This window comes from Gopherus evgoodei, chromosome 5 (genome assembly GCF_007399415.2).
Source record: "Gopherus evgoodei ecotype Sinaloan lineage chromosome 5, rGopEvg1_v1.p, whole genome shotgun sequence".
Taxonomy (NCBI): Eukaryota; Metazoa; Chordata; order Testudines; family Testudinidae; genus Gopherus; species Gopherus evgoodei.
Window position 1 is genome coordinate 44,874,825 of NC_044326.1, and position 27,203 is coordinate 44,902,027.

The 27,203-nt window shown below is 37.5% G+C and overlaps 2 protein-coding genes across 2 annotated transcripts in view; one reads left to right on the forward strand and one right to left on the reverse strand.

Annotated features, from left to right (window-relative positions):
* The window catches only part of WDR19 (WD repeat domain 19), a 126,749-nt gene extending 116,880 nt beyond the window's left edge, over positions 1 to 9,869 (forward strand). Inside the window, exon 37 of the mRNA XM_030565629.1 lies at positions 9,790 to 9,869. The gene's annotated coding sequence lies outside the window, so the exon portion shown is untranslated. The remainder of the gene's footprint in view (positions 1 to 9,789) is intronic.
* Positions 1 to 27,203, reverse strand: part of RFC1 (replication factor C subunit 1) — a 69,651-nt gene that overhangs the window by 7,840 nt on the left and 34,608 nt on the right. Inside the window, exons 5-16 of the mRNA XM_030565630.1 lie at positions 18,239 to 18,468; positions 14,418 to 14,492; positions 12,327 to 12,404; positions 10,053 to 10,140; positions 9,658 to 9,935; positions 8,193 to 8,300; positions 7,211 to 7,390; positions 5,443 to 5,547; positions 3,667 to 4,063; positions 2,562 to 2,671; positions 907 to 1,021; positions 267 to 355 (exon numbers count right to left, since the gene is read on the reverse strand). Of these exons, the coding sequence (XP_030421490.1) occupies positions 267 to 355; positions 907 to 1,021; positions 2,562 to 2,671; positions 3,667 to 4,063; positions 5,443 to 5,547; positions 7,211 to 7,390; positions 8,193 to 8,300; positions 9,658 to 9,935; positions 10,053 to 10,140; positions 12,327 to 12,404; positions 14,418 to 14,492; positions 18,239 to 18,468 (1,853 nt within the window). The remainder of the gene's footprint in view (positions 1 to 266; positions 356 to 906; positions 1,022 to 2,561; positions 2,672 to 3,666; positions 4,064 to 5,442; positions 5,548 to 7,210; positions 7,391 to 8,192; positions 8,301 to 9,657; positions 9,936 to 10,052; positions 10,141 to 12,326; positions 12,405 to 14,417; positions 14,493 to 18,238; positions 18,469 to 27,203) is intronic.

A 27,203-nucleotide genomic window follows, 5' to 3' on the forward strand; every position in this document is an offset into this window, starting at 1 on the left:
TCAGCTAGTGTAACTCAGCATAGCTCTATTGACTGTAATAGAGTTACATTATGGATCTGGTCCTTCTTTTTCTAACTCTTTCATTTACCACTCCATTGAAAAAGAAATTTATTTCTGTTGTGTCTCAAACCATGCAGTTCAAGCTGTTTTTTTCAGTACTTTAAATACTCAGCTCTGTGATGAGATTTTTATTATCTAGATTAACTACTTTGCCCACATAAATGTTATACATTTTACTAGTGACAGCAACAAACTGTATGTTTCACCTGCATTCCTCCTCTGTCTTCGTTCCCTGCCATTCCATCCACTTCATCCATGATCAATACATGTTTCATGCTAACTGAATGGGATGTTCCTAAAAAATTAATAAGGACAAGTGAAGTTGCACTGAAATACTTATTTCCCAGGGTTATAGAGGTGCTGCTCTTTACACAACTCTCTACAGTTAAATCTATATTAATGAAATGTTGATTTAATCTCCCATTCTGCCAGTCGCACATACAGTACACTCAAAATACATGTTCACACTGTAGTGCTGACTGATTCTCTTGTCATGTCTACAATATCCAGTCCTATGCAGCAGAAGAGCAATTATACAGTTTTTTAGCAGTTTGTGTAACTTCCACAACATACCATAATTAAAAATATCAACCTAAAGTAATATTTAGGATTCTTCCCAAGCCCATTGTTTTGACTTGCTTTCATCTTAATACATGAAACTCACTCTCTAAAATACGGGATTGATCCTACCAGCGACTGAGCACACTCAGCTCCCACTGGATGTCATGGAAGAAGGGTACTGTTAATTCACTTCAGTAGGAGTTGAGGTGCTCAGCACTGCACATAATTGAGACCTATCTGGGGGGTAGGGGGGAGCAACAAAGGAACATCACACACACCACATACCAGAACAGAAGTCTTTCATGCTGGTGTTATTTAGAGATTCGGCAACCACGTCCTTCAAACTGTTCTTACTGCGAGCATCACTAGCATTCAGTTCCACATAGCTGTACCCCAGTTCCTAATCCCAATACAAACCACACAGAACAAAGAATACATCAGGAAAAAAAAAACAAACCCAAAACCACTCATAAGCAAAGATGGGAAGACCATACATTATAAACTAAAACAATGTACAGCTTTGTATTTCAATTCCCTTTTGTATTTTCCCTCCTTTCTTCTTGCATCCTAAATATTTTTTGGATGAATCACCGTAAACAGAGACATGCTATATTGCCCCACAGCAGAACAAAATTCACTACTGATTCAGTAATTCATTTCTAAAATTCTGTAAATTTGGAGGTGGGTCTGTCTTCTAATTTTACAAAACTGGGAGGTCACAGATTCAGCCGCAAAAGGGGACTGACGTGGCACATCAAGAACTCAGTTTAAATTAACAGAGTATACAGTATATGTCTCAACTGAAGCAGAAGTCAGAGTTTTAGTTTGGGATTTTCAAAGGGGCCAAGAGTTCTGCGCCCAGCTCCTGCTGGCTTTTAATAGGATTTGGGTGCTAAACTCCCTTAGGCCCCTTTGTGAATGAAGTCTGGGATTTTCAATTAGTATTTCTGAAAGATTTACAGTAAGAAACATTCAGTGTGAAAACCTCCATTATCTCCCACCACAAAACTAGACAGCTTAGGCTAGAGTTTCTTGATCTTTTCAGCTTATGACCCTTCATTGAAAGCCAAACATTGATCCCATTACATATAAAAATAGTATATTAAAAAACAAGTTATATAATAGGTCTAATTATTGATATATTCAATTAAGATATTTATAACTCTGTCATTTATTAACAATAAGCTTCAATAATTATATTGATGTAATTGGATTTTTAAATGTAATAAGAATTTATATAATTTCATTATTTCTTTGCTTTATGATTGTAATAAAGTTCTCAACACCTTGCGACTCCTGACAGTCTTTCATGATGTGCCTGGGGGTCATGACCCACCAATTGAGAAACATTGTTATTAAGAAAAAAAATTTAGAGTAATTTTCAAATTTCAGCAAAAATTCAGTCCCAACTCTTCTCAGCTTTTGTCTGCAACAATTCACTTAGAAAGTGTGGCACTAGGGCGAATGAAAAGGTGTAGGAGGAATACAAAAATATATAATAAAAGCATGCAGTGATGGCTTCACTCTGCTCCCACTAACTTCAACTGGTAGATCTGCTATTAGCTTCAATTGGAACAGAGTTAAGCCAATGCTGAGAACTTCAAAAAATCCCATCCTCAACTGCTCAACATACTGGAGCTTGCATTCCTTTTCATAAATAGACATGGGTGCACAATCACATCACGATCATCTATGTACTTACACCATACTCATTACAAGAGTGTCCTAAGACCTATATTATCACGTAAGACCCTGACACTACAATCAGTTCCCCATGGGTGGATCTTCATGGGGACTCTGTAGCTGGACCCCTACACCCATGCAGAGTCACAGTGGGGGCCCATCTTAATGTATCCAATTGTAGGTGCAAGATCAAGGCCCTATATCCAATACTTGCATCTTCTCTTGCATCCCAAAAACATTTGTGAACAAGCACTCACCTCACAAACTAAAGCAGCTGTAGTCGTTTTACCAACTCCTGGTGGACCTGACAGCAAAGCTGCTTTAAAATTAGTACCATCATCTTTGCCTCCCGATTTACTGGGTTTTGCTACAAAGATAAAAGCAACTTTTATCTAGATATAATACAGGGATGGTAGATAGTTACATATTTTAAAAAGATACCTTAAAAATACCAGACCTTAAAACAAGCAAGCTCAATCCCTGTATATCAGAACAATGGACTACAAATCTATAGAATAGTCATAGCATGAATATTTGGAGAACTGTAATTCAAATAATCTTAGTTTAACAGAATATGCACTTGCACTCTTTGTTTTTAATAGTTATCAATAATTAAATGCACCTGTGGCATTAAAATGTTTTAGCACTTTTAGTTGCTGTGAAACATTAATATAGGATACATTAAAAAATGTGTTGCAGTGAAATTATATACAAACTTACTGTGCCCTTTTCATTCTCTCTTATATATCCTCATGAAAGGGCATAAAATATTAGTCCAGAATACCACACATTAAGTACCAATAGATTGCACTGACTAGCTTGCAGTGTCTTTTCTTTAAAATTGCAGATGATCCCTAAAGCAAGTTGCTAGTCAGTGCCAGGACCTTGGGAATGCACTTCTTCATCACCTGCACAACAGCCACCAGAGTATATTAGCCTTCAGGGCATGCTGCAAGGCCCACCTTTTCTCCCTGCTAGTGAGGAAATGGGTGTTGGCTAGAGCCCCATGGTGGTGGGGGCTCTTAAGGACTGTGGGGGAAGGGAATGAATGTCTATTATATGTTTGTTGAGGTTTGGCCTCTCTTATAGTTTGTAAATATCCAAACAAATAAAATACAGAACTGAAAACAGTACAATGTAAATCTGGTGATCTGAAAATGATTGTTTTACATCTTCAAAGGTAAAACAGACACTTGCTGAAAATATTGCTTCTATTCTGGGACTTAAACCTGATTCCAGACTTCTACAGTTGCTTGCACTCTATAAAAGAGCCTACATGAAGCTGAGCAGTGCGAACACCCGAAGTTCTACAAATTGAGAAACCTGGAAACAGCCAGAAAAAGATATTAATTGCATAGTCACCATGTTTGTCCTCAGAAGTATTCTTGTGCCAGTTTTGGAGCCATCGTAACAACTTATTGGCACAGCTTTGCTCCCCTTGCTGTCCAATTACTGTTTTAAGAGATGTAGGCTTATATTTATCAACCCACAGCAACCCCTCTGCTCTGCCTTTGCTTATCTCAGGAACACAACTCTCTTCAGCCTTTGGGGCATGCTGCTTCTCCACAGCTTGCTGCTTGAAGTCCAGACCTTTCTGAGCTTCAGTAGTTTCTTTTTTTATAGATCTGAAGGTGCCTTCTTTTTCAAGAGTGGAGTTGCTTTTTTTAGGGTCAGTTTCTTTCTTAGCTGGGCTAATTTTTCTTTTTTCAGGCTCCATTTTCTGTGGGGTCTTGTCCCTTTTTGACTTCGCTTTCTTTGCCTTAAAAGACAGAAAGGTGAAAGTATAAAGGGAAAATAAAACCATACAAGAACAGGTCAGTAGCACACACAGCTAGAGAGCCTTCAGAAGGGTCAAAACTTATATAACTAGAGCTAATTAGAATTTTCCCCACTCTCTTTTAAAATGTTCAGCAAAAAAATTAAAACTTTAATTTGGAAATAACGCTGCAGTGCCTCATGGGACTAGTAGTCAGGTCACTCTTATTATTCACCATGGTCTACCTTATTGCTGAGCCATTACGGTGTATCGTGGAGCCCCTGCTCATAGCACTTTGTGGGAGATGTAGTTTGAGGCTGGGAAATGCAGCCCATGGAAGAGAAAAGGGCAACAAAGTACAACTCCTATGAGGCACTATGGTGGCATTTCAAAATTTAAATTGGTTTTTGAACAAAAAGTCAAAATTGCCTGTGGAAAACAGACCTCAATTTTTCATGAAAAGTTGAGTCAAAAGCCCAAATTTCCATCAAAACCCATTTTGGAGCTCTGTGACACCTCCAGAGAAAAACACAGTTCCAAACTTAGTTAAGTATGAGGATGGCAAACCCATGAGTGGATTACAACAGGAACATAAAATGTCTCAGCTTTAGACTGATATCAAATAAAAAAATAGATACAATCATTTCATTTCAGCAGCTAGTCACATGAGAAATAGTAAGACTGTGTCTACATTCAGTTTGGAAACCATGGTAGTACCTCTAGAAAACTTAATACTGTTTACCTAGTCATTGTAGACTGAGCTTAACCACACCGTAAAATAAATTTTATAGCATTCATCCACATTAGTTTATTTCGATTAAGATTACTTAATGTTTGCACAGAGGAATGACAATGTAACAGCACTACATAAATGCTAAATTTATCATATATCATTTGCACTTAATTACCCTACATTTGCAATAGGATCTCAGATTTGAATTATGGCCTTGATATCGTACAGTATCAATCATCTTCAATTAGATGGCAACACATGTAAAATAATTCTGTAGATTTTCTAGAGCTATTACATTTTAAAGGATAAACAATTAGTAAAATTTATTAAATGTATTAGATTTCCCCTGAATATATTCATTCCTCAGATAGGCAGCTGCACTAGAGGGAGTGTGAGAGTGCATTAAATAGGTTAAAAAAAAATAAATCTGATAAAACCAAAGCAAAAGTGAATAAAAGGAAGTCTTCTTTTCCACAATACAAAACTTGTATTTTCTTCCAACGAGAAGTCAGAGTGATGGAAGCATGTGACTACATAAAGCCAAACTGCCGACGGATGGATGGGTGGGCAGACAAACACACACACACACACACCCCCCATATTAGCTGACAGTGCTTTAAGAAATAAATTAAGTTTATTTTGTACAAACCTCTGCTTCAGCTGCTATTTCATATTTGGACTTTTTGCCTGGCATAGTTCGAATCAGATCAAATAGGTCATCCTCGTGAATAATTTTTGTCCCCAATGTTGATGCCTAGACCAGAAAGAATAATTAAGATTAGCTCAATTGCACTTAAACTTGCTTTACACAAGTAATTATGTATGTAATTAAGTTTAGAAACACAAGCAATGTTAAAAAGGTGTATAATAGGTGTCTATTCACATTACAGTTACAATTTTTAAAACAAAATACCAAACATATAGCCTATAATTGACACAAATGAGACAGTAAGGGGAGAGTTTAGGGTATGTGTGGTTGTTTCTAGCAGTAATATAAACAACAAAAACATTGTATATTACAGTAAAATATTTAAATGATTTATAGTCAGATTATAGAATGGTGACATTTGAAAATAATTACCTGAAACTAATTTACATACCTGGAAGGTTTTTTTAATTTTAAGTTTTCCTAGAAATTACCTTTTGAATATCCATTCCAAGTAGCAATAAGACACTTCAGAGAACAATCTGATGGGGCTGATTAATTTACACCTTCAGATTCATTTCTTGTCTGACCACACACCTTCAGTGTACATTAATCAGAACTATCCTAGACTCATATTGTACTGCTCATTGAATGTCTTCAGTACTGATTGTAAAGATACTTATTCATGTCTGAATCCTTTAATATTAATGCTGTGTTGTATGTACATTTGTTTTACGTAATGTAACAGAAGCACCACTGTAATTTAGCACTGCTGTCAACTTTGGGCCTATTTCTGGTCTCACATATAGAAGAGTGCACTACATCAGATATACTGTCTGTACATATGTAAGTATGGCTGAGCCCTCAAAACTACTGTAAAAATTGACGTTACTGGTAGAAAAATAAGGAAGTCGGTGTTACCTTTAAGTCATAACTGAGGCACTATTAATAAACACCATTTTCTCTTTTCTAAAAAAGTTACTTAATATTTCACACACACACACACCCCCCAGAATATGCATTTTTGGGAGAATTGTCTGGTTTTGGAAGGGAGAGGAGTTATTTAAAGTTAAGCACCAATGTTGATACAAGAACAACTGGATATAAGCTCGCCATCAACAAGTTTAGGCTTGAAATTAGACAAAAAGGTTTCTAACCATCAGAGGAGTGAAGTTCTGAAACTGCATTCCAAGGGAAGCAGTGGGGGCAAAAACTTAACTGGCCTCAAGACTGAGCTTGATAAGTTTATGGAGGGGATAGTATGATGAGACTGCCTACAATGGCATGTAGCTGATCTGCTAGCAGCAAATATCCCCAATGGCCAATGAAGGGACACTAGATGGGAAGGGCTCTGAGATACTACAGAGAATTCTTTCCCAGGTGGTATCTGGCTGTTGGGTATTGCCAAGATGCTCAGGATCCAACCGCTCACCATATTTGAGGTTGAGAAGAAATTTTCCCCTGGGTCAGACTCACAGAGACCCAGGGGTTTTCACATTCCTCTTGGACATGGGGCACAGGTCACTTGCAGGTTTAAGCTATTGTAAATGATTAATTCTTTGTAACTTGAAGTCTTTAGATCATGATTTGAGGACTTCAGTAACTCAGCTACAAGTTATAGGTTTATTAAAGGAGTAGATGGGCAAGGTTCTGTGGCCTGCAACGTGCAGGAGGTCAGATTAGATGATCCTGATGGTCCCTTCTGACCTTAAAGTCTATGAGTGAATTAACATGTGCATTTCATTTTTGGATCATGCACAGTAGCACTTACCTTTTCGCATTTAGACTGGCCACAGTCACGCCCCATAATGAGATAGTTTGTCTTCTTGCTCACATTACCAGTCACTTTTCCTCCATAACGCTCAATTAAAGACTTGGCCTCATCTCGTTCAATAGACTCCAGGACTCCTGTAATTACGAATGTCAGGCCCTCCAAGCAGTTTTCAGCTCCCTAAGAATCAAATATTACAGTAAGCAGGATCCCTTGACGCACTTACAACAAAATGTCTCCCCATTACAAAAATGATTTCTTCAATATCTTGTAAAAGCAGCAAAGAGTCCTGTGGCACCTTATAGACTAACAGACGTATTGGAGCATGAGCTTTCGTGGGTGAATACCCACTTCATCAGAGACCTTGGTTTGTCAACTACTGTTTCATTAGCTGAGACTGTAAGCAGCCATAAACAATCTAATGCTTGGCACTTTTAGCTAAAATTGAGTGGATAAATTCGATTGCTATAGGCATCGACATCCTGTACTTCAAGCACTGCAAACTACTGAGAATCACTTTCTTCAAACAGGGTAATCGTTTTCCACTATAAACATCAAAAATCAATATATAAATCAAATATTATACTAAGGGTTTCTAGTTGGTGACATTAAGGTTTCTTAATTTGTGCTGTTTATTTTTACACAAAAAAGGTATTGCTTTTATTTTGTAGGGACTTAAAATCAAATAAAATCAGTCTGTTTTTCTTGGATTAAGACAATTGGCTCGCTCCAAAATCCTGCAGTCCTGGAAATGAGCTCAACAACATGAGAAAACTGTAGAACCCAACCACCCATTTTCACAAGCATTTTTCACCACAAAAACTGCAGTTTCTAGTGCATATTTTATAGATTAGAAATCTATTCTCAAAATATTTCTTAGTTGGGTCTTGTCTTAGGTAACTTATATCTGGAGGCCCTTGATATACATCAATATTACACACACAAAATGGTGTAATTCTTCTACAGCCAAATTGGGACTTACTTGTGGTATCTCTTTGGAACCTAGTGCTTTTGGACCCTCTCGATTAAGGAAGCTTCGATATGCCTGGTAGTTGACTCGTTTCTTTTCAGAGTCCTCAGGACTGATAGACTTTGAAAGAAGAAAATTTACTATAAGCAAGGAAACAATCAAACTCAGGCTCTACTTTCTTTAAAGTTTCCAAATAGCTTTTTGCACATTAAAGGAGAAGCAAACCCTAGCACTTATTTTTAAATGCTGACATGTAACTAGCAGCAACATAGGTCTTTACAAAAGGAAACTAACTCTATAGTACTACAGCATCCCTCTTTAAATGTGTGAAAAGTAGTTCACTGTTTATGTTAGGGCTTGTCGAGACATGGAGTTAATAGGGAATAACTATCCACTTAAACCTCAAACCCTATCTTAATCCAGAATAATTTTCATGTGTAGACATACCCTAAATTGATACACATGACCAACATATTTTGCTATGCTTCAAATGAGTCAGCCTTTTATTCATAAAAAAATAAAAGTTAAAAAAGACCTATTAGAGAATCCAGGCCTTTCTCCTCATAAATGCATTATTGTCTATTTCTCTGCACAAACACAGAGGATGATTTTGGTTAAGCGTGTAAAACTTTAGAGACAGTATTTGCCATTTTCAGCTGCTGGGGGTGGGGAGGTGGGAAATGCTCTTCAGAATCATTTCTCAAATCAACATTAAACTATTGGTAATTTAAAATTAGCAGATGCTTCTGACATTTCAGTGTCTAGGATTAAAAACAAGAAAAGGTGGGAATTGTTGAAAAGCTGACTATGCAGTGTTTAAGTCTGCATTTATTATGTATTTATTAACATGTAATCTAAATGAACTTCCTCCTGTGTCACCTAGTGCATCCTGTCATCGAGAATACAGCAAGAACAATCTTCATATCTGTATCATGTATAGCACCAAGCACATCATAAATAATAAAGTCTAGGTGTCTAGGAGATAAAGAAATTAACATTAGTTGTTTTCTGTTAACAATATATTTCCATACCAAAGATTCAAAAAGCCATCCACTTCTGGGATCTCTTTGGGCACCAAGCCAGCCCTCACTCACCACCAACTCCCCCTCACCCCCAATTTCTGCACTATGGAGCTATTCAGATAATTGCTTTCTTCCACAGAACTTTTTAATGTGATCTTTCTGTGTATGTATGCCCTTTAAGAAGTGCTTGTTAATTAGATCTGTTAATTCCTAGCCTCATTTTATCAATATTCCTCCAGCTAATTTTTTTCTTGCCTTTGACACACTTATTGGAAACTTAAAACCTCACTAGAAATTTGACTTCCTGAAATTAGAAGTTCTCCAGGAAACTCAAAGGCAAACATATTGCCCAGCAACAATAGTTAGATAAGGAGGATGGTAAAAAGAAAAAACAAACCATTCATATCCTTGTGTCAGCACCTAGCCCTAGTGAACTCCTCATGAAAGGTCCCTACCTCAGGCTTTTGGGGAGAAACTTTCTGTTTCTTTGGCGTTCTCGTCTCTTCCTTTCCTGAAATGATTTTTTCTTTTGTCACTGCACTGAGAGTGTGTCTCTCCTTTTTATTGCTCTCTTCTTTTTGTTTCAGAGCCACCAGCTTACAGCTAGGTTTCAAAGGCAAAGTCCTATTCTCTGACTCCACGGCTTTACCAACAGACGGTTCTGGATGTGGACAAGATGGTCTTGTACTTTCAGATTTAGTTTGTTCCTTTGCACTACAATTCCTTGTGTCATCTGTTGAGTTGGCGTTTCCCCCAGAAAAAGAGAGGGGAAAAAAGTGTGTGTTAACAGGAGAACCTCTTCATATTATAGATTAATGAGTGCTAAGATTTTTCTGTATGCTAGCGTTACCTTTTTGAGACGGTTTACGTTTTTCTGTTGTGTTTGAACTGGTCTTGGTAGTCGAAATGGTTAGCTTCTCTTCTGGATATTTTCGAGCCTAAACAAACATGAACAAAATACCAGAATAAGAAATTTACATGCTCTAACCCAGGGGTCGGCAACCTTTCAGAAGTGGTGTGCCGAGTCTTCATTTATTCACTCTAATTTAATGTTTTGCATGTCAGTAATACATTTTAATGTTTTTAGAAGGTCTCTAAGTCTATAATATACAATTAACCTATTGTTGTATGTAAAGTAAATAAGGTTTGTAAAATATTTAAGAAGCTTCATTTAAATTAAAATGCAGAGCCCCCCGGACTGGTGGCCAGTGTCAGTGCCATTGAAAAATCAGCTCGCATGCCACCTTCAGCGCATGTGCCATAGGTTGCCTAACCCTGCTCTAACCAATAGTTAAATTAGACTTCTGCAGGTTCAAAACATCTCTCTCAATTTCTGAAAGCTGTGTTTGGGGTCTGAATGGCACTGCTTAAAAGGTTAGCCCCGCCACTGGTTAGAACAGAATTTATTACATACACTTTTGGAAAGGATATCTAAGCAGATGAGCTTTTTAGGGTCAATTCTGCCCTCATGCATGCACTCAACTCCCCCTTATGCCAACGGGAGACATATACCTAGAACCTATGATGGCAAAATTTGGCTCTCGTTAGTTCATTTGGGAAGCTTAGGAAAAATAGGACTTTGTGCTTTCATTTATTAACTTCAAAAATGATTACTGCTAACTAGCTTAAAGGCAATAATCCGATGTACTCTAAAGCATGGGTAGGTGTCCTCTTTCTGATTTATATCTGGCCTATTTTCAGTTTGAATGTGTGATCTGTTTCAAAATCAGTCAAGATTTGCAGATTTTATAATCTTATTTTTATGTATGTTTTAACACTGGCAAGCAATACCAGATATTCACATACCAGGCATCCTAAAGCAGAGGGCCCACACCTTTAGGGGTGAGAGAGAATTTCATTTTTTATGTCGAACTAATCCTTGGCTTGTCTGTTGAGATTGCCAACATTCATGCTAATCAGTAACAAATAAGGTGGTGGTTTTGTGATATGGACCCTCACTTTAGATCAGCAACTCAATTTCACCTTAAGTACTAAATCTCCAAACAGCCTACAATCTGGGCTGAATTAAAGTGGGGATCTACATATGATAGGAAATTGGTAATAAGATAACAGACCCTAAACCATTCAGTCCTCTGTTGTAAGATTCCATTTCTATATTGATAAGATTTTGTTAAATAAATTGCCTATAGACCATGTTATTCAAAGCATCAATATAACTTCAGTTTAAATTGAAAAAAAATTTCCACATGAACCACTTCGGCCTTCATTATTTTAACCTTAAATTTTAACCTTCTCTTGCATCAATCAACCACAAACTGCAAAACTGAAACTTCACAAATCCATTTCAAAACTAAGGTCAGGTCTACACTAAAAAGTTAGGTCAAGCCAGCTAGTCACTTGGATATGTGAAAAATCCATAGCTTGGAGCAAAGTAGTTGAGCTGATCTAGCCTCCTGTAGACAGCACTAGGTCAAAGGAAGAATTCCTTCTTTGACCTAGCTACCGCCCCTAGGAGAGACAAATTTACCATAATGACAAGAGAACTGCTCCCATCACTGTAGTGAGGGTCTGCACTGAAACGCTACAACAGCGCAGATGCAGCTTTGCCATTGCAGTCGTTTAAGTGTAGACACAGCCTAAGTTTTGATATCCTCTTAACAGTAAAACTATAGCAAAGGGATCCCTTACAACTAGAAGTCAGCATTCAAGCAAATATAAAAAGACAACTCAATGATGAGTTGCACTGCAGAAATTTCTAATTCTGAAGAGATACAGAGGGCGATAATGAACTGCTAGTTGTCCAATTTTCTTTTCCAGTAAAGTATCATTTATTAAAATCATATTTTGTCAGACAACACAAAGTGAGATCATATTATTATCACCTGATTTACTCTTTAATCTTGGGATAAGTCTCAGCGTTAGCATGCTAGACAGCAATGTGAAAAACTACAATTGTGACATACGTCAAGAACTCTATCAGTGAAGGGGCTAGTAAGGACAGAACACAGTAACAGTTTCAAAAGAAGCAGACAACCCATTCAACTACAAGGATAAAAAGCAACACATCTGCTGATATTAAGAGAGGACAGTGCTTACTGGGTGGGGGGAAGAACATGCTCTAAATTTTCATTTTTAAAAACACAAAGCTTATAAAATAATTAACCTTTTTTTTCTTTGGTGTTTCATCCAACATGGCTAGAGTTCTGGCAAATTCTTCATCCTCATGCAGCTGTCTCTCTAGCTGTGAAGAAAAGAGAATATCCAGGTTTTTGTCAAAGAAATTAAACTAAAGACAGGTTGTATAAAATGCCACTGCTTGTTGTTCAAGATCAAAAATTCACTGACCAAATGGACCACGACAATATGCAGTTTTAATCAAATATCCCACCCAGAGGGAATCCTGCTGCACTGGATTTCTACAAAATGCTACAAAATGACTTGTTTTCCTCAAGTGCAGCGACAGTATTCAGCTTCGTGAAAGGATATTTGTAATGCAACAACCCACTATACAAAGAGACGAACTACCTAGATAAAGAGAAATAGAATTGTGCAATTTCATTAACAAACCTTGCTGTCTCTTCAAATACTTTTATTATGGAACAACTTTGTTAATGCATTACACAACTAAAATCTGAAAGGAAGTCAGGATCTCACTACTGACAACCTGTTACTGGGGAGCTCCCTGCAGATTTCAAAGATCCTCTTTCAGAACTGGTGTCAGAAACAAAGCATATTCTGTATTATCACATCCCCACAATGAAAGTAGTCATCTTCATGCCAGTTCTCTTATTTCAAGAGAGTAGATTTTTACAAATATAGCCCTTGACCTTTGCCTGGCTCTTGCTCTTCAATGCATTTTAGCAACTGTCTGACATATTAGACAGATGCAAGTCCAGCTGAAAAATACAAATAGCAATTTTAACAAAATGGATTTCCTCCAGTAAAAAAAAGAAAGTCCAGGTCCACGCATTTCCTCAGATTCCATTTGCAATTACTTATTAACTTGTGCCAAATAAAAACAAAGCCTAGTTAGATTTTCCTTCATTTGTTCCTAATGCAATAAATGCAATATCTACAACAGTGACAGGCATCCGCGTTACCATATTATCATTTAATATTGTGCCTTAGGGCAAAAATTTGTTCTTCCTGACTAAGGTGTTTATTGATAATAGCTCTATTCCACATTACAAATCAAATCCTTTTACAACAGCAAGTAAACTGTCCTAATGTAAGATCAAACATGCCCTTCCTGCCTGATTCAAACAGATGACTTCATAAGTCCAAGTATACCACAGGGACTATTTTCTATGTAACCATAACACCGGTAGTACTCTGAAACTGATGAATGGCATCTATCTTCCCTGCTTCCAGCAGAAAGAAGAAAAACAGACAGACAAACAGTATCATCAATGTAAATGAGCCTTTAAGGTGAAGATACACAAACTGTATCAGCAAAGCATCTCTGTTACATTTCCTGTGTAAGGGAGTGGTGGTGCTAGAGGTGTTAGGAATTTAAAGAAAATGTGCGTGTTTTTTTCCTAAAACAGACTATTTCATATCAAAAGTTAACCCTATTAGAATATTAGTTTCTGGCAAGGTCAAAGAGGATACATTCTTTTAAAATGTATATAAATTATAAACATTTACTTCACATGATGCTTATGCATTACACATTTCAAGCCAATCTTCCCTTCAAAGAAGAAAACGCACAGACATTTTGACAGGTATGCATTCCCCCAACATAAAACAGATTCATTTGGCATTTATAAAGTTAGATACAGTACCATGCATAAGAATGCTATAGATTTTCAGGAGTGCATGGAAATCAAGATACAATCAAATGAAATGGTCATGAATGGCAGCGATCTCTTTTGAGATGGAGTATGCATTAGAGACAGAGAGATATATAAGGGAGTAGGAATGAAGATCAGATTTGAAAGAGAGGGGTCAATAGCAACAGATAAAAGGTGTGGGGAAGGGATATAGGGAGGCAGAGGTTAGGGTAGATATGGCTACATTCACAATACTAAAATAATATGCACAAAATAACCTCGCATATATGAACTTTATTATTGAAATATATTTTTTAAGACATAAAATTGGTTTTCCCTTTCCAAGCCACTATAGCAGCAAATTTACAGAATTGCACAACACAAAACACAACCCAGTTATTTTGTTGTCAAGCAAAGGCTTTTGAAGAGGATTCATCAATTTGGGCAGCAGAGAGCCAGGACAACATGTTTACAAAGTTTACCTCTGAATCTTCCTCTAACTGAAGTTGCTTAGCAATGGCCTCATCTTCTAGCAATGAATCTCTGCTTTGTGAAGGCTGCATTTCAAAGAAAGAAAAACAAAAAATCAATTGTTCCAGTTGTTGCCATTATCTATTAAGCTACCATGAGATACTGTTGTATTAATCATGAAGAGTATATGTCTCTAGAATAATCTGGTTACATACCAGCATGACAATGGCTAAAAGAATTGGGAATGGGAATGAGCATTTTACTCCTACCTCACTAATCTGAATCCATCCCAGGTTAACAGCTACCATTCAGAATACCAAATGAAATTAAGTGGCCTCACTTATTTCCACGCTGATATCAGTTCACATCACCTCGCGTTAATAGGCATCCTTGTTCCCAAGTTCAGAAGAGAAAAGTCACTGATTAGGTTGTATGTCGAATATGAACTACCCCCTCACCCCCTTTCCCTCTGGTGCAAACATAATGGCAGGGCAATACAGGGAAGTCTGTGCTGCTGCCTATGCACCCGGTATACATTCTGTTGATAAACAGAACTTTACATGCCATTTCTCTCAGGCTGGCACCCTTTCACAAGCATTACAGATTTTCAATTTTAAGTCAAATAATTTTTGGAAATTCAAGCTGATAAAATTCTCTAGTGTTCTTGGCTTTTTATCGAGCATTTCAGACAGTTTACTGATAGTACAATAAACCTCTCCACGTAGGACTGGAATTGCGAGAAATCCCTTATTAGTAGGGCTGTCAAGCGATAAAAATTAATCGTGATTAATCACGTTGTTAAACAATAATGGAACACTATTTATTTAAATTTTTTGATGGTTTCTACATTTTCAAATATATTCATTTCAATTACAACACAATACGAAGTGTATAATGCTCACTTCATATTTAATTTTTATTACAAATATTTGCACTGTAAAAAAAACAAAAGATAGTATTTTTCAATTCACCTCATACAAGTACTGTAGTGCAGTCTCTTTTATCATGGAAGTTGAACTTACGAATGTAGAACTATGACCAAAAAAATAACTGCATTGAAAAATAGAACAATGTAAAACTTTAGAGCCTACAAGTCCACTCAGTCCTACTTCATCTAATCATTCAAACAAACAAATGTGGTTACAATTTGCAGGAGATAATGCTGCCCACTTATTTACAACATCACCTGAAAGTGAGAACAGACGTTTGCATGGCACTGTTGTAGTTGGCATTGCAAGATATTTATGTGCCAGATGCACTAAAGATTCATATATCCCTTCATCTTCAACCACCATTCCATAGGACATGCGTCCATGCTGATGGATTCTGCTCAATAACGATTCAAAGCAAAACGGACCAATGCCATGTCCATTTTCATTATCTGAGTCAGATGCCACCTGCAGAAGGTTAATTTTCTTTTTTGGTGGTTCAGGTTCTGTGGTTTCCGCATCTGAGTGCTGCTCTTTTAGGATTTCTGAAAGCATGCTCCACACCTCGACTCTCAGATTTTGAAAGGCACTTCTGATTCCTAAACCTTGGGTTGAGTGCTATAGCTATTTTGAGAAATCTCACATTAGTATCTTCTTTGCATTTTGTCAACTCTGCTGTGAAAGGTGTTCTTCAAACAAAAGATGTGCTGGGTGATCATCCTAGACTGCTGTAACATGAAATATATGGCAGAATGCGGGTAAAACAGAGCCGAAGACATACAGTTCTCCCCCCAAGGAGGCTCAATTACAAATTTAATTAACGCATTATTTTTTAATGAGCATCATCAGCATGGAAGCATATCCTCTGGAATGGTGGCCAAAGCATGAAGGAGCATACAAATGTTTAGCATATCTGGCACATAAATACCTTGCAACACCGGCTACAAAAGTTTCATGTGAATGCCTATTCTCACTTTCAGGTGATGTTGGAAATAAGAAGCAGGCAGCCGCATCTCCTGTAAATGTAAACAAACTTGTTTCTCTTAGCGACTGGCTGAAGAAGTAGGACTGAGTGGACTTGTAGGCTTTGAAGTTTTACATTTTGTTTTGTTTTTGAGAGCAGTTATGTAACACAAAAAAAAACTACATTTGTAAGTTGCACTTTCATGATAAAGAGATTGCACTGCAGTACTTGTATGAGATGAACTGAATAATACTATCTTATTTTTACAGTGCAAATATTTGTAATAAAAATAAATATAGTGAGCACTGTACACTGTATTGTGTTGTAATAGAAATAAATATATTTGAAAATGTAGGAAAGCATCTGAAAATATTTAATAAATTTCAATTGGTATTCTATTAACAGTGCAACTAATTGCAATGAATTTTTAAAATCTCAATTTTTTTAGTTAATCGCGCGAGTTAACTGCCATTAATTGACAGCCCTATTTATTAGGTTTCTCTTTACACATGTAAAACAAACATACAGGTGTTTAAGGAAAAAAACGTCAACTTGGTAAGAACGTGTTTTACTTTTTTAAAAAACCTGATAAGTAATAGAAACTAAAGAGAAATGGGACCACTGATAGTTATTTAACATTATAACACCATTTGTAAGATTAGTGGCTCTTCTACAGTTCTTCAGAGTGTTGGACAGGAGCAGAGGCTAGCAAACTGCTGACCTCCATTTTGCTGGTGTTATTCTAAAGTAAGTATACTTACAACTTGAATTTCTTCCATTGTTTAATTAAAGCTTTGTTTTCTTAGGACTTGGCTACACTTGTGAGTTAGAACGCATTAAAGCAGCCCCAGGCGCCCTAGCTCACTACCCATCCACACTGGCAAGGCAGGTAGAGTGCTCTGACTCCAAGGCTAGAGCGCTCCTGGTACTCCACCTCAGCGAGAAGATTAACACTTGGTGCGCGTTGGCTGAAATGCCCAGGCATCAGTGTGTTGCATTACTGAGCTCTGATCAGCCTCCGGATGCATCCCATAATCAAGTGGTCACTCTTGTCATTGTTTTGGAACCACTGCAGGCATGCCAATGTGCCCTTTGAAAGCTCTGTTTTCTGACAGCTGGCATGATTATCTTCTCTGAGACAAAGCAACCATTACTGTGGAACGCTGTGTGAGAGAGAGAAGCCGGCGGGGGGGGTATGGGGGTGTCTGTTGCTGTCTGAACTTACATGCTCTCAGCCCCCCAAAAACCCACTTTCTCCCCCCCGTACACACTCCACCCCACCCCCCTCATTTCAAAAGCACGTTGCAGCCACTTGCATGCTGGGATAACTACCACAATGCACTGCTCTCTGTGGCCGTTGCAAGAGCTGCTGATGTGGCCATGCCAGTGCGCTGTCAGCGTGGACAGATTGCAGAGCTTTCCCTACTGTGCTCCACGAAGGCTGGTTTAACTCAAAGCACTCTACATCTGCAAGTGTAGACATGCCCTCAGTATTCTAAAATTTGTTTCCTACAATTTGATGGAACACTTCAGAAACTTTATCCCTCTCCATGCACCAAAACTTATGTTTTAATAATCACTAATTTAACAAAATTTTGCTTATTACTTATGATTAATTAATTGATTTCACAAAAGTCTACAAATCAAAAACCTTGCAAAACAAGACTACTACATATATTAGGACACTACTGTGAAGAACAGTTAAACAACAACTATTTTCATGTTGAATGATCTGTTCGAAGAGAAAAATATAATTCGATAATCATGTTTTTTAGAATTTCTGATACATCTAGATGTGTTAGTCAAAATAGTACGCACTACAGGACTTTTAAAGCAAGACATGTCAAGAACAAATGGTTACGTGGCTGCTTTGCATCGCTAAGTTCACTAAACCAGCCATTTTGATCTGCTATCATCAAGAAATATGTTGAATACTCACTTTTCTTTTGCTTGCTACCAATTTCTTTTCTGATCGCTGCACACTACTAGTTCCAAAGTAATCAAGTACTGAGGTTGGCGTCAATTTTATTGGTGATAAAGGTTTACTTTTAGCTTGTGGTTTTGCATCCTCCTTTCTCACTCCTGCTGTTCCTAGACAGCTGCTTGCTGATGTTCCATTCTCCTTGGGTTTCTGGGAAGTCTTCTGATTAATGAAGTCACCTTCATCATCTTAACAGGGAAAAATATTTAATCACTCTGTTACCAATATCCTGAATAAGTTCTTATATAATGTAACTGATGAGAACTATTTGGGGCAAGTTTGTCAATTCTTCACCTTACATCTTTGCAAATGTTACAAAATGTCAAATGTTCATTTAAAAAAAGCTCAAAGCAACACTTCCATAATTAAATGTAGGGTATTTTTACATACAAATTATTTACTACTACTTTAACTCACACAGAACCTGTCTCCAAAAGAACTTTATAAAAGTTATATATCCTCATTTTACAGATGGGAAACTGAAGCATGGAGACTTGGCAACAGATTCAAGGTCTCCTGACTCTCAGACCTCTTCCCTAGAAGAGCTACACCATACTTTTAAAACAGCAGGATATTAAGATAAAGGTCTTTTGTAGCATAACTCTTTACGTAAAATTATATATATCACAAACACACAAAACACACACACACAGCGCATTATATTGATCTATTTTCCATTTCAGTACTTAACACGGCCCTCAGCACTTCAGTATCCAAGGATTGCTATCTACAGTCTACTTACTGCCCCTTCAAATTACTTGATATTATTTTAGGACTTTCAGAGGTTTGTACGCCTGGCAAGGGAACAAGAGATGGATTGGGGTGTTTATTTCCTGGAAATCTGCAAGGCAACTACTTGAATCATATGTGGGGGGGGAGGGTATTTTTTTATTTTTGTGCCCATAACAGAGAAGCTAGCAACTAGTCCATGTGTTAGCAGCGGCAGCAGCATTCATTAACCCCTTCTATCAAAAGAGCCTTAAATGCTTTACAAACTATATTACTTTTCCCTCGGCTGCAAATATAGCCATCTCTGACATAGAACAGCAGCCATTTAAGAGCTGAGCCCACAAAGTAAACCTTTTTCAATTAAAATTGAGAGAAATTTGGCAAAAGTATGGAATAGCCCACAGACCACAAAAATGAAGTGAGGATTTGGTCTTCCCTCTCCTTTAGGGCTCTTTTTATAAAAAATGATTAAAATAGTTTTGTCCTTACAGTTCTGTTTTCAATATCAGTTCACAGGAAAACCATTGCTACTAGCTGTTTTCATCAATAGATCAAAGTTTCCTAATAGGCAGATATTCAAAGAATCCACACAATGATTATTAGGATTCCTGAATCTGAGGCAGTTTGGGAACACAATTCATAGAAGAGATGTAAGAGACTTACTGTACTGGATTACCTAACTCTCTTGTCTCTTGATGTGCTAGTTATATACTTCTCTCATCTCTTTAGTAGCTTTCCTAAAAGTACATTATCCCACATAATTTTCAGTAGTAAGTGGTTATGTGCTTGTTAGGTCTACACAGTTTTCTGTCCTTATGACCCATGGGTTGATTTTCTGTATCCACATATTCTGTTCCTTTTTTCGGTTTAGAGTTTCTTCCTCCACCCTCACACCATCCAATAGAGGGTGATAGTAACAACATTCGTGACATTAGCTGGAAGGTTTCTATTATTGAACACTTATTATGTGGTATCCAAAGAACACCTCAAATGGGCAGGCTGATTATTATTCAGGGCTATATGCTATGCTTGTGAGGAAAGGAACTACTAGGTTATCAAAGCTACATAAAAAAAAAATCATTACAGAATGCCTGAAGACAAGATTTGTCCACCAGTCGAACAGTTCTAGATCTGATTTGGCCCACAGGGTAATTGATCAAAGAAAGAAATCAAACCTGGGTTTCAGACACAAAGGCACAGAGCCCTGCCACTAGACCAAGAGGTTTACTTTTTTCAACACAACAATACATTTTCTTTAGGCAACAATACATCTCTTACAGCCATTAAGCTCAATTTAACTAAATGTAATATATCCGGGATATTTGGCTATTGGATGCTTTAGGCTCCTAATTTGCCCTAGTTTAATATCTTAATAGTAGACTGTTTGTTCTACTAACTTAATTTCAGAATTATTTTCACTTCTTACAATTTTTCAAATTGAACAAGAAAATGCATTTCCGGGGTAAAACGTGCATCTTACTAACAGTTAATGGAGCTATAACTACATTAATTTGTCTCTGGTAAAAAACACAGATCACCTTCTACTTTTATTTTTCTTAACCCTAAAGCTGCCAGTATAATAGAACTGGGTCCTTACTCTTCTCCACTGATATCACAGTCTGCATACTAGTAAACAAGATGACTTCCTTATTGCAACTTTTTTTTTTTTTTTAAAGACTAAAAATATAAACACCGGATATTGCCTTTTGTTGGGTAGAGCAACATAAAAGGATAAATATGATAAAGTTTAATTAAAAAAAGGATGTTGATTTTTTGGAGTCATGTTTACAGTGTGAGCACTTTAAGTATGGGTGGTAATTAAAGCAGGCACTAATTATGTCCTTGCTCGGAAAGGCAGTATTAGATTTACTAAGTGCAAACTGTGTACACAGAGACCAAATAGCAGATTTATAGGCTGCTGAGTGCTTATGACCTCAAAACATATTCATCTGAAAATGTAAATGCGGGGGAGCCTAACAAAAATGAAAGTAACTGTCCAGAGGCAAATAAATCACTATTTCTAATCCAGTTGGCTTCCAAAAGAGAATTTTCAGTGGCATGATGATTTATCAAAAAGAGTTTCAGAAATAGTAAATTTACCTAATTTCTTTTCAAATAACTAAGCCCCAGTATTTTTGAACTTTGAGGATGTGCTGACCACTCCACGGAAGGCTTGAAATATCTTCCTCACATCTAACCTGCACGGACCTGCCTTCATTTCCTAACTGTTCTTTGGGTTATGCCTTTTTTTTTTTTTTTTTTAATATATATCTTTATGATGGGCACCGAGGACTTGAATATTATTTTTCCTGCTCATTGTTTTACCTTAGAAATTTCAGGAATGCCTTATTTTATTGTAGAACTATTTAGAGATATCAGATATACAATGAGAGGTTTCATACTTAAGGTATGTCTACACTACAACACTGAAGTGATACAGCTGCACCACTGCAGCATGTCTGGTGAAGACACTCAATGAGAGCTCTCCCATAAGCTATGTCGATGGGAGAATATTCACACCCCTGAGCAACATAAATGTTGCCAACATAGACTGTAGTGTAGACATAGCCTTTAATGAAGGGGCAGAGAGGTCAGAGGGGTGCTGAAACACGCTTTCTACCAAGTGTTTGCTAGCCATTGAAATAAAATAGGTGTTAACGAAGGCAAAACAAAGGTATCAACTAAAAATCCCTTCCTCTCTCAATTGTTCAGCTATTACTCATCTATTATGATGTCATCATTTCATTCTATTTTTCATCTGGTATTGTGCCCATGAAGGTACATATATTCTGAATTTCCAATGTAAAAAAAAAAAAAAAAAGAAGAAGAAGAAGAAAAAAAGATATCTATCAGGCCTTCTTTATAAAATCATATACACCAAAGAAAGAAAGTCTTCTGAATAATACATTGGACTGGAAATTAACAGATACAGACTTATTAGTAATTATTGATATTGTGGTAGTAACTACAAGCCACAATCATGGCCAGGCGGACTCCATTGTGCTAGGCACTGTACAAACAAGATAAAAGCATCCCTGTCACACAGAGGTTACAATCATAAGTAATTCAAATCCTGGCTTGGTCTCAAACTTCCAGCCTTATCTTGGGCAAATTACTTAGTTTCTCTGTACCTCAGTTCCCAGTTGGTATAATGGATTATCGTCTCGCACTCCCTTTCTAATTTTCCATTTAGAGTGTAAACTATTTGATGCAGGGACTTTATTATATATTTGTACAGTATTTGGCTCTGATCTCTGCTGGGGTCTCCATGTATTATCATAATGCAAATAAATAGTAAGTTTAATATGGTAGAATTACTTTAAAACAGACAGGCATACTGCAGCATTAAAAACTTTGAAACAGGTCAAAATTAACAACAGCATAAATTCTTTTGTTATTAAGATTATATTACATGTACATAATTATAGTGTGTTTTGGACAGATCTTATAAACGCAAAGCTAAGTTTTAAAACTGCCTCAATGTTAATCACCACACAATTATTTATTTGCAACAACAGCACTTAGAAGCTGTTATGCACCAGAGTTCTATTGTGCCAGGCATTATACAAACACAAAAAGTCCCTGTCCCAATGAATTTACAATTTAGATGAGGTACTATGGTCTTTCATGTGGTTTATCCTTGTGTCTTATTCTCCAGTCTGTGGGTATATCTACACTGAAATTAGGTCCATCTTATAGAAGTCGATTTTATACAGTTAATTGTGTATGTCCACACTAAGCGCATTAAGTCAGCAGAGTGCGTCCTCACTACCGTGGCTAGCATTCACTTACAGAGCGGTGCACTGCGGGTAGCTATCCCACAGTTCCCGTCACCCATTGGAATTCTAGGATAAGCCCCCAATGCCTGATGGGGCAAAAACATTGTCGCAGGTGGTTTTGAATACAATAGTCGCCCCTCCCTCCGTGAAAGCAATGACAGACAATTATTTCTTGCCTTTCTTCCTGGGTTACCCATGCAGATGCCATACCACGGCAAGCATGGAGCCCACTCAGCTCACCGTCACTGCTGCTGTTGTGGGCAAGTCTACTGTGGGGGCTGCTGTGATCCAGGTTGCCAATGCAATCATTGATGTTCAGTTACCAAGGACAGTGACTCTGGGAAACGTGCGGGCCTTTTTAGATTTTAGGTGCATCATATTCCTGTCCTTTGTCGCTGGTGAAGAAGTCTTGCAGCCGTACATTCTAGTCCGGTCGGTGCTGTAACACCCCATAGCACTTCTGTGGCTGACACATGTAACAGATCCAGGGCTCTTGCTGTTTTGCCTTGGCACCTTGCCCTACCCGGACCTCCAAGCATTGACACAGAAGCACCTGCAACAGCTGGCATTGCTACATAGCAGCAGCTCCTTGCCTTCACAGACTGTGCAGTAGGACTACTAACCGTCGTCATCCACCGCTAACTCTGCTCTCCTGCTCCCCAGCAACGAGCTCGGGGGATCCATTCATGAAGCCTGGACAGTAGTAAGGAGCAGTTCAATTACAGGCTGAGTAAGTGCAGAATGGTAGTAGAATGTGCCTTTGAACATTGAAAAGCTCGCTGGTGCTGTTTGTCAGACCTCAGCGCAACCAACATTCCCACTGTTATTGCTGCTTGCTGTGTCCTCCATAATATCTGTGAGAGTATGGGGGAGACGTTTATGGTGGGGTGGGAGGAGGCGGAAAATTGCTTGGCATCCAATTTTGGGCAGCCAGACACTAGGGCGATTAGAAGAGCACAGCAAGGCGCACTGCACATCAGAAAGGCTTTGAAAACCAGTTTCATGACTGGCCAGGCTTCGGTGTGACAGTTGTGTGTGTGTTTCTCCTTGATGCAAACCTGCCCCCTTTGTTGATTTTAATTCCCTGTAAGCCAACCATCCTCCCCCCTTTGAAATAAAGTAACTATTGTTTTGAAGCCATGCATTTATTAATTTAAAAAAAAATGAGATAATGGTTGGGTGGAGAGAAGAGAAGGACAAGGCCACAATGCTCATTGTAGCCACACTAAAAATCGAACTGTTTGAATGACAGCTTTCTGTTGGTTGGGCCATCTGTTGGTTGGGCCATCCTCTGGAGTGGAGTGGCTGGGTACCTGGAGCCTTCTTCCTCCTGCACCCCCCGCATTCTTGGGCATCTGGGTGAAAAGGCTATGGAACATGAGGAGGTGGTTAAACAGTGGATGCAGCGAGGGTCTGTGCTCTTGTTGGCTTTCCTACAGCTCCAACAGACACTTCATCATGTCCGTTTGCTCCCCCATTAGCTTCAGCATTGCGTCCTGCCTCCGCTCTTTGCGCTCACTTAATTCTTTCCTGGTCTCTGCCACTGAATGCCTCCGTGCATTAAGCTGTACCCTATCAGTGCGGGAGGACTGCATGAGCTCGGAAATCATGTCATCGCGAGTGCGTTTTTTTCACCTTCTAATCTGCAATAACCTCAGGGACAGGGATGATGGGGGAGCATAGAAACATTCTATGCTCTACAATGGTCACCTGTGCTGCTGAGTTCGCTACGCTGACCAAACAGGAAATGAAATTCAAAAAGTTCCCAGGGCTTTTCCTGTGTACCTAGCTAGTGCATCAGAGTTCAAAGTGGTGTCCACAGCAGTCACAATGGAGTACTCGGATAGCTCCCAGAGGCCAACACCGTCAATTTGCGTCAGCACTACTAGAAATTCAACCCAGCAAAGTCAATTTTAGCGCTCTCCCCTCATCGGGGAGGGGTACAGAAGTCAATTTTAAGAGCCCTTTAGGTCAACGGAACGGGGTTGATTGTGTGGACACATTCATTTTTAAAATCGACCTAATGCAGTTAAATTTGATTGACCAGTAGTTGATACATCACTTAAGATAGGACTATATTTGTTAAATATTTTTGTAGATTTTCAGTGTTCTCCTTTTAAACAAAACTATAAGTAAAAAGTTATATTCAAAACCATTGAGGTTTTAAACAGAATAAACGAACAAACCATCAGTAATTGTTGTATTTGCCTATTAAATTTAAAAACTGATTAACCTTAAAAATATATATATATTTAAAAAAAAAATTAAGTTATTAAAACCAGATGCCATATTTGACTTAGGAAATGTAATTTTCCCACTATTCACAACATTTAAAAAAAAACCCAAACCTGAAATGGTCCAACAGTAAATAAGGCTTCAGAAACTGGCCTTTATAGTCCTACAGATTTGTTTTACATTCAGTTTCTCAACATACAATTTGATTCTAAATGTACTACAAACATGCACTTTAACCTAACACTGTTAGAGCTTCTGTCTAAAATGAAATGTCAAGGCAATGTGATAATAAAAATATAAAGCTACCAGCTCCCAAGCTATTCAAATTTCAATCCTATGTCACCACTTTATTGGAGAAGTTAAACAGATGTGATCAAAGGCCACTCAATGAAGATTGTCTCTTTCTCTATCACATTCTTCCAGGGAGATGGAAGGTTCGATCTTGGAACCCTTAAAAGTTCCAAAAGAGCCAAAGGGGATAATAACGTACAGACTACTTTATGCTTTTCCAGGATCAGACCCAAAATCTGGAGCAACTACATGTTCTAAATATGACATTTATACATTTCAGAGGATTGGAACAAAACTGTATAGCCTTTAATACACTTTTTGTTCACTTTAAACTAAAACAAATAGACCACCAAATATAACTGTTACTTTATAATTTCTCTTAATTTTTTGTTGAAAAAAGTTTCAAAACCAATCGATTCTTTTAAAGTATGCTTTACCTCCAGAAATGCCATACTTAATATAATTTTTTCAAATAAAATATTCACACAACTGTACAAATAGAAACTTCTGAATTAATGTGTTATTATATATGCTTTCAAAATCAGCAGTCCATTTAAGAGATTATGATCAGCAACTCTTATTAACTTGTACCAGAGTCATTTTTAGCCTAAGATAAAATTCAAGGCTGCTACTTACTATTTCACAGAATTGATCTGAATAGGAATCCTTCCCACCACTGTCAGATGTCACAAAAATTGATATTTTACAAAAATTTATATTGTGTTATTATATTAAATAGTCCCATCAATGAGTAGAAAATTGCATCAATCAAAATTTTAAAATACTTAAATGTATATATTTGCAGTATGTTTTTCATCTATTTCAGATATTGCTAAGTTAGTCTTCATTGTATTAAAACATAATAGGTAAGTATGCACATGTATATTACTTCAAGGTATCGAACTTCATAAAAATGTATTTTTTTCCTATTACATAAACTATTCTATTCATGTGATAATCAAACATTTCTAATCTCAAAGTACAAAGAAGGGCTTTAAATTATTAATTTAAAGACAGAGAATTATTTCTTTACTTTTACTGGCTGATTCAACACATTCTCATTCATATTTAAATAAAAACAGGATTCCTGACAGCTGAAGCTTAATGCTAGTTTCTTTAATTCTGTTCACAACACTTATATTTAATACAAAACAGGATCACATAATCATATATCAGGATTGGAAGGGACCTCAGGAGGTCATCTAGTGCAACCCCCTGCTCAAAGCAGGACCAATCCCCAACTAAATCATCCAATCATTAATGAGCTGGAGGATGACCTGGACTGCACCCTCAGCAAGTTTGCAGATGACACTAAACTGGGAGGAGTGATAGATACGCTGGAGGGTAGGGATAGGATACAGAAGGACCTAGACAAATTAGAGGATTGGGCCAAAAAAAAAAAAATAATAATAATCTGAGGAGGTTCAACAAGGCCAAGTGCAGAGTCCTGCACTCACGACAGAAGAATCCCATGCACTGCTACAGACCACTCAATCCTGTTCAGATACCAGTTTTAGCCCAGAGCATATTTTATAACATTTAAGAACTACCAACTGCAAGATGGGCTTTTAAGGAAAATTGTAACATGACCTTAACCATAGCAGCAAACCACAACCTGATTATGCAGTGTTTTACAACTTTAATCACAAAATATGAAAAATGTGCTAAGTAGACATTACTCAAATAGCTAGAATTAGACTTGCCACATGCCTTAGGCACTTGGCTCATAGTGTCATTTCATATTATTTGGTTTCATATACATTTTTAACTGTTTTATGCAATTATGCGAGACTAATATGAGAGATCTTGTTAAATAGTATCACTATCAATAAATTTGGAGAAGTCTTGTAATCAATCATCCAATAGTAAGAAATAGTGAAGAAACCGAA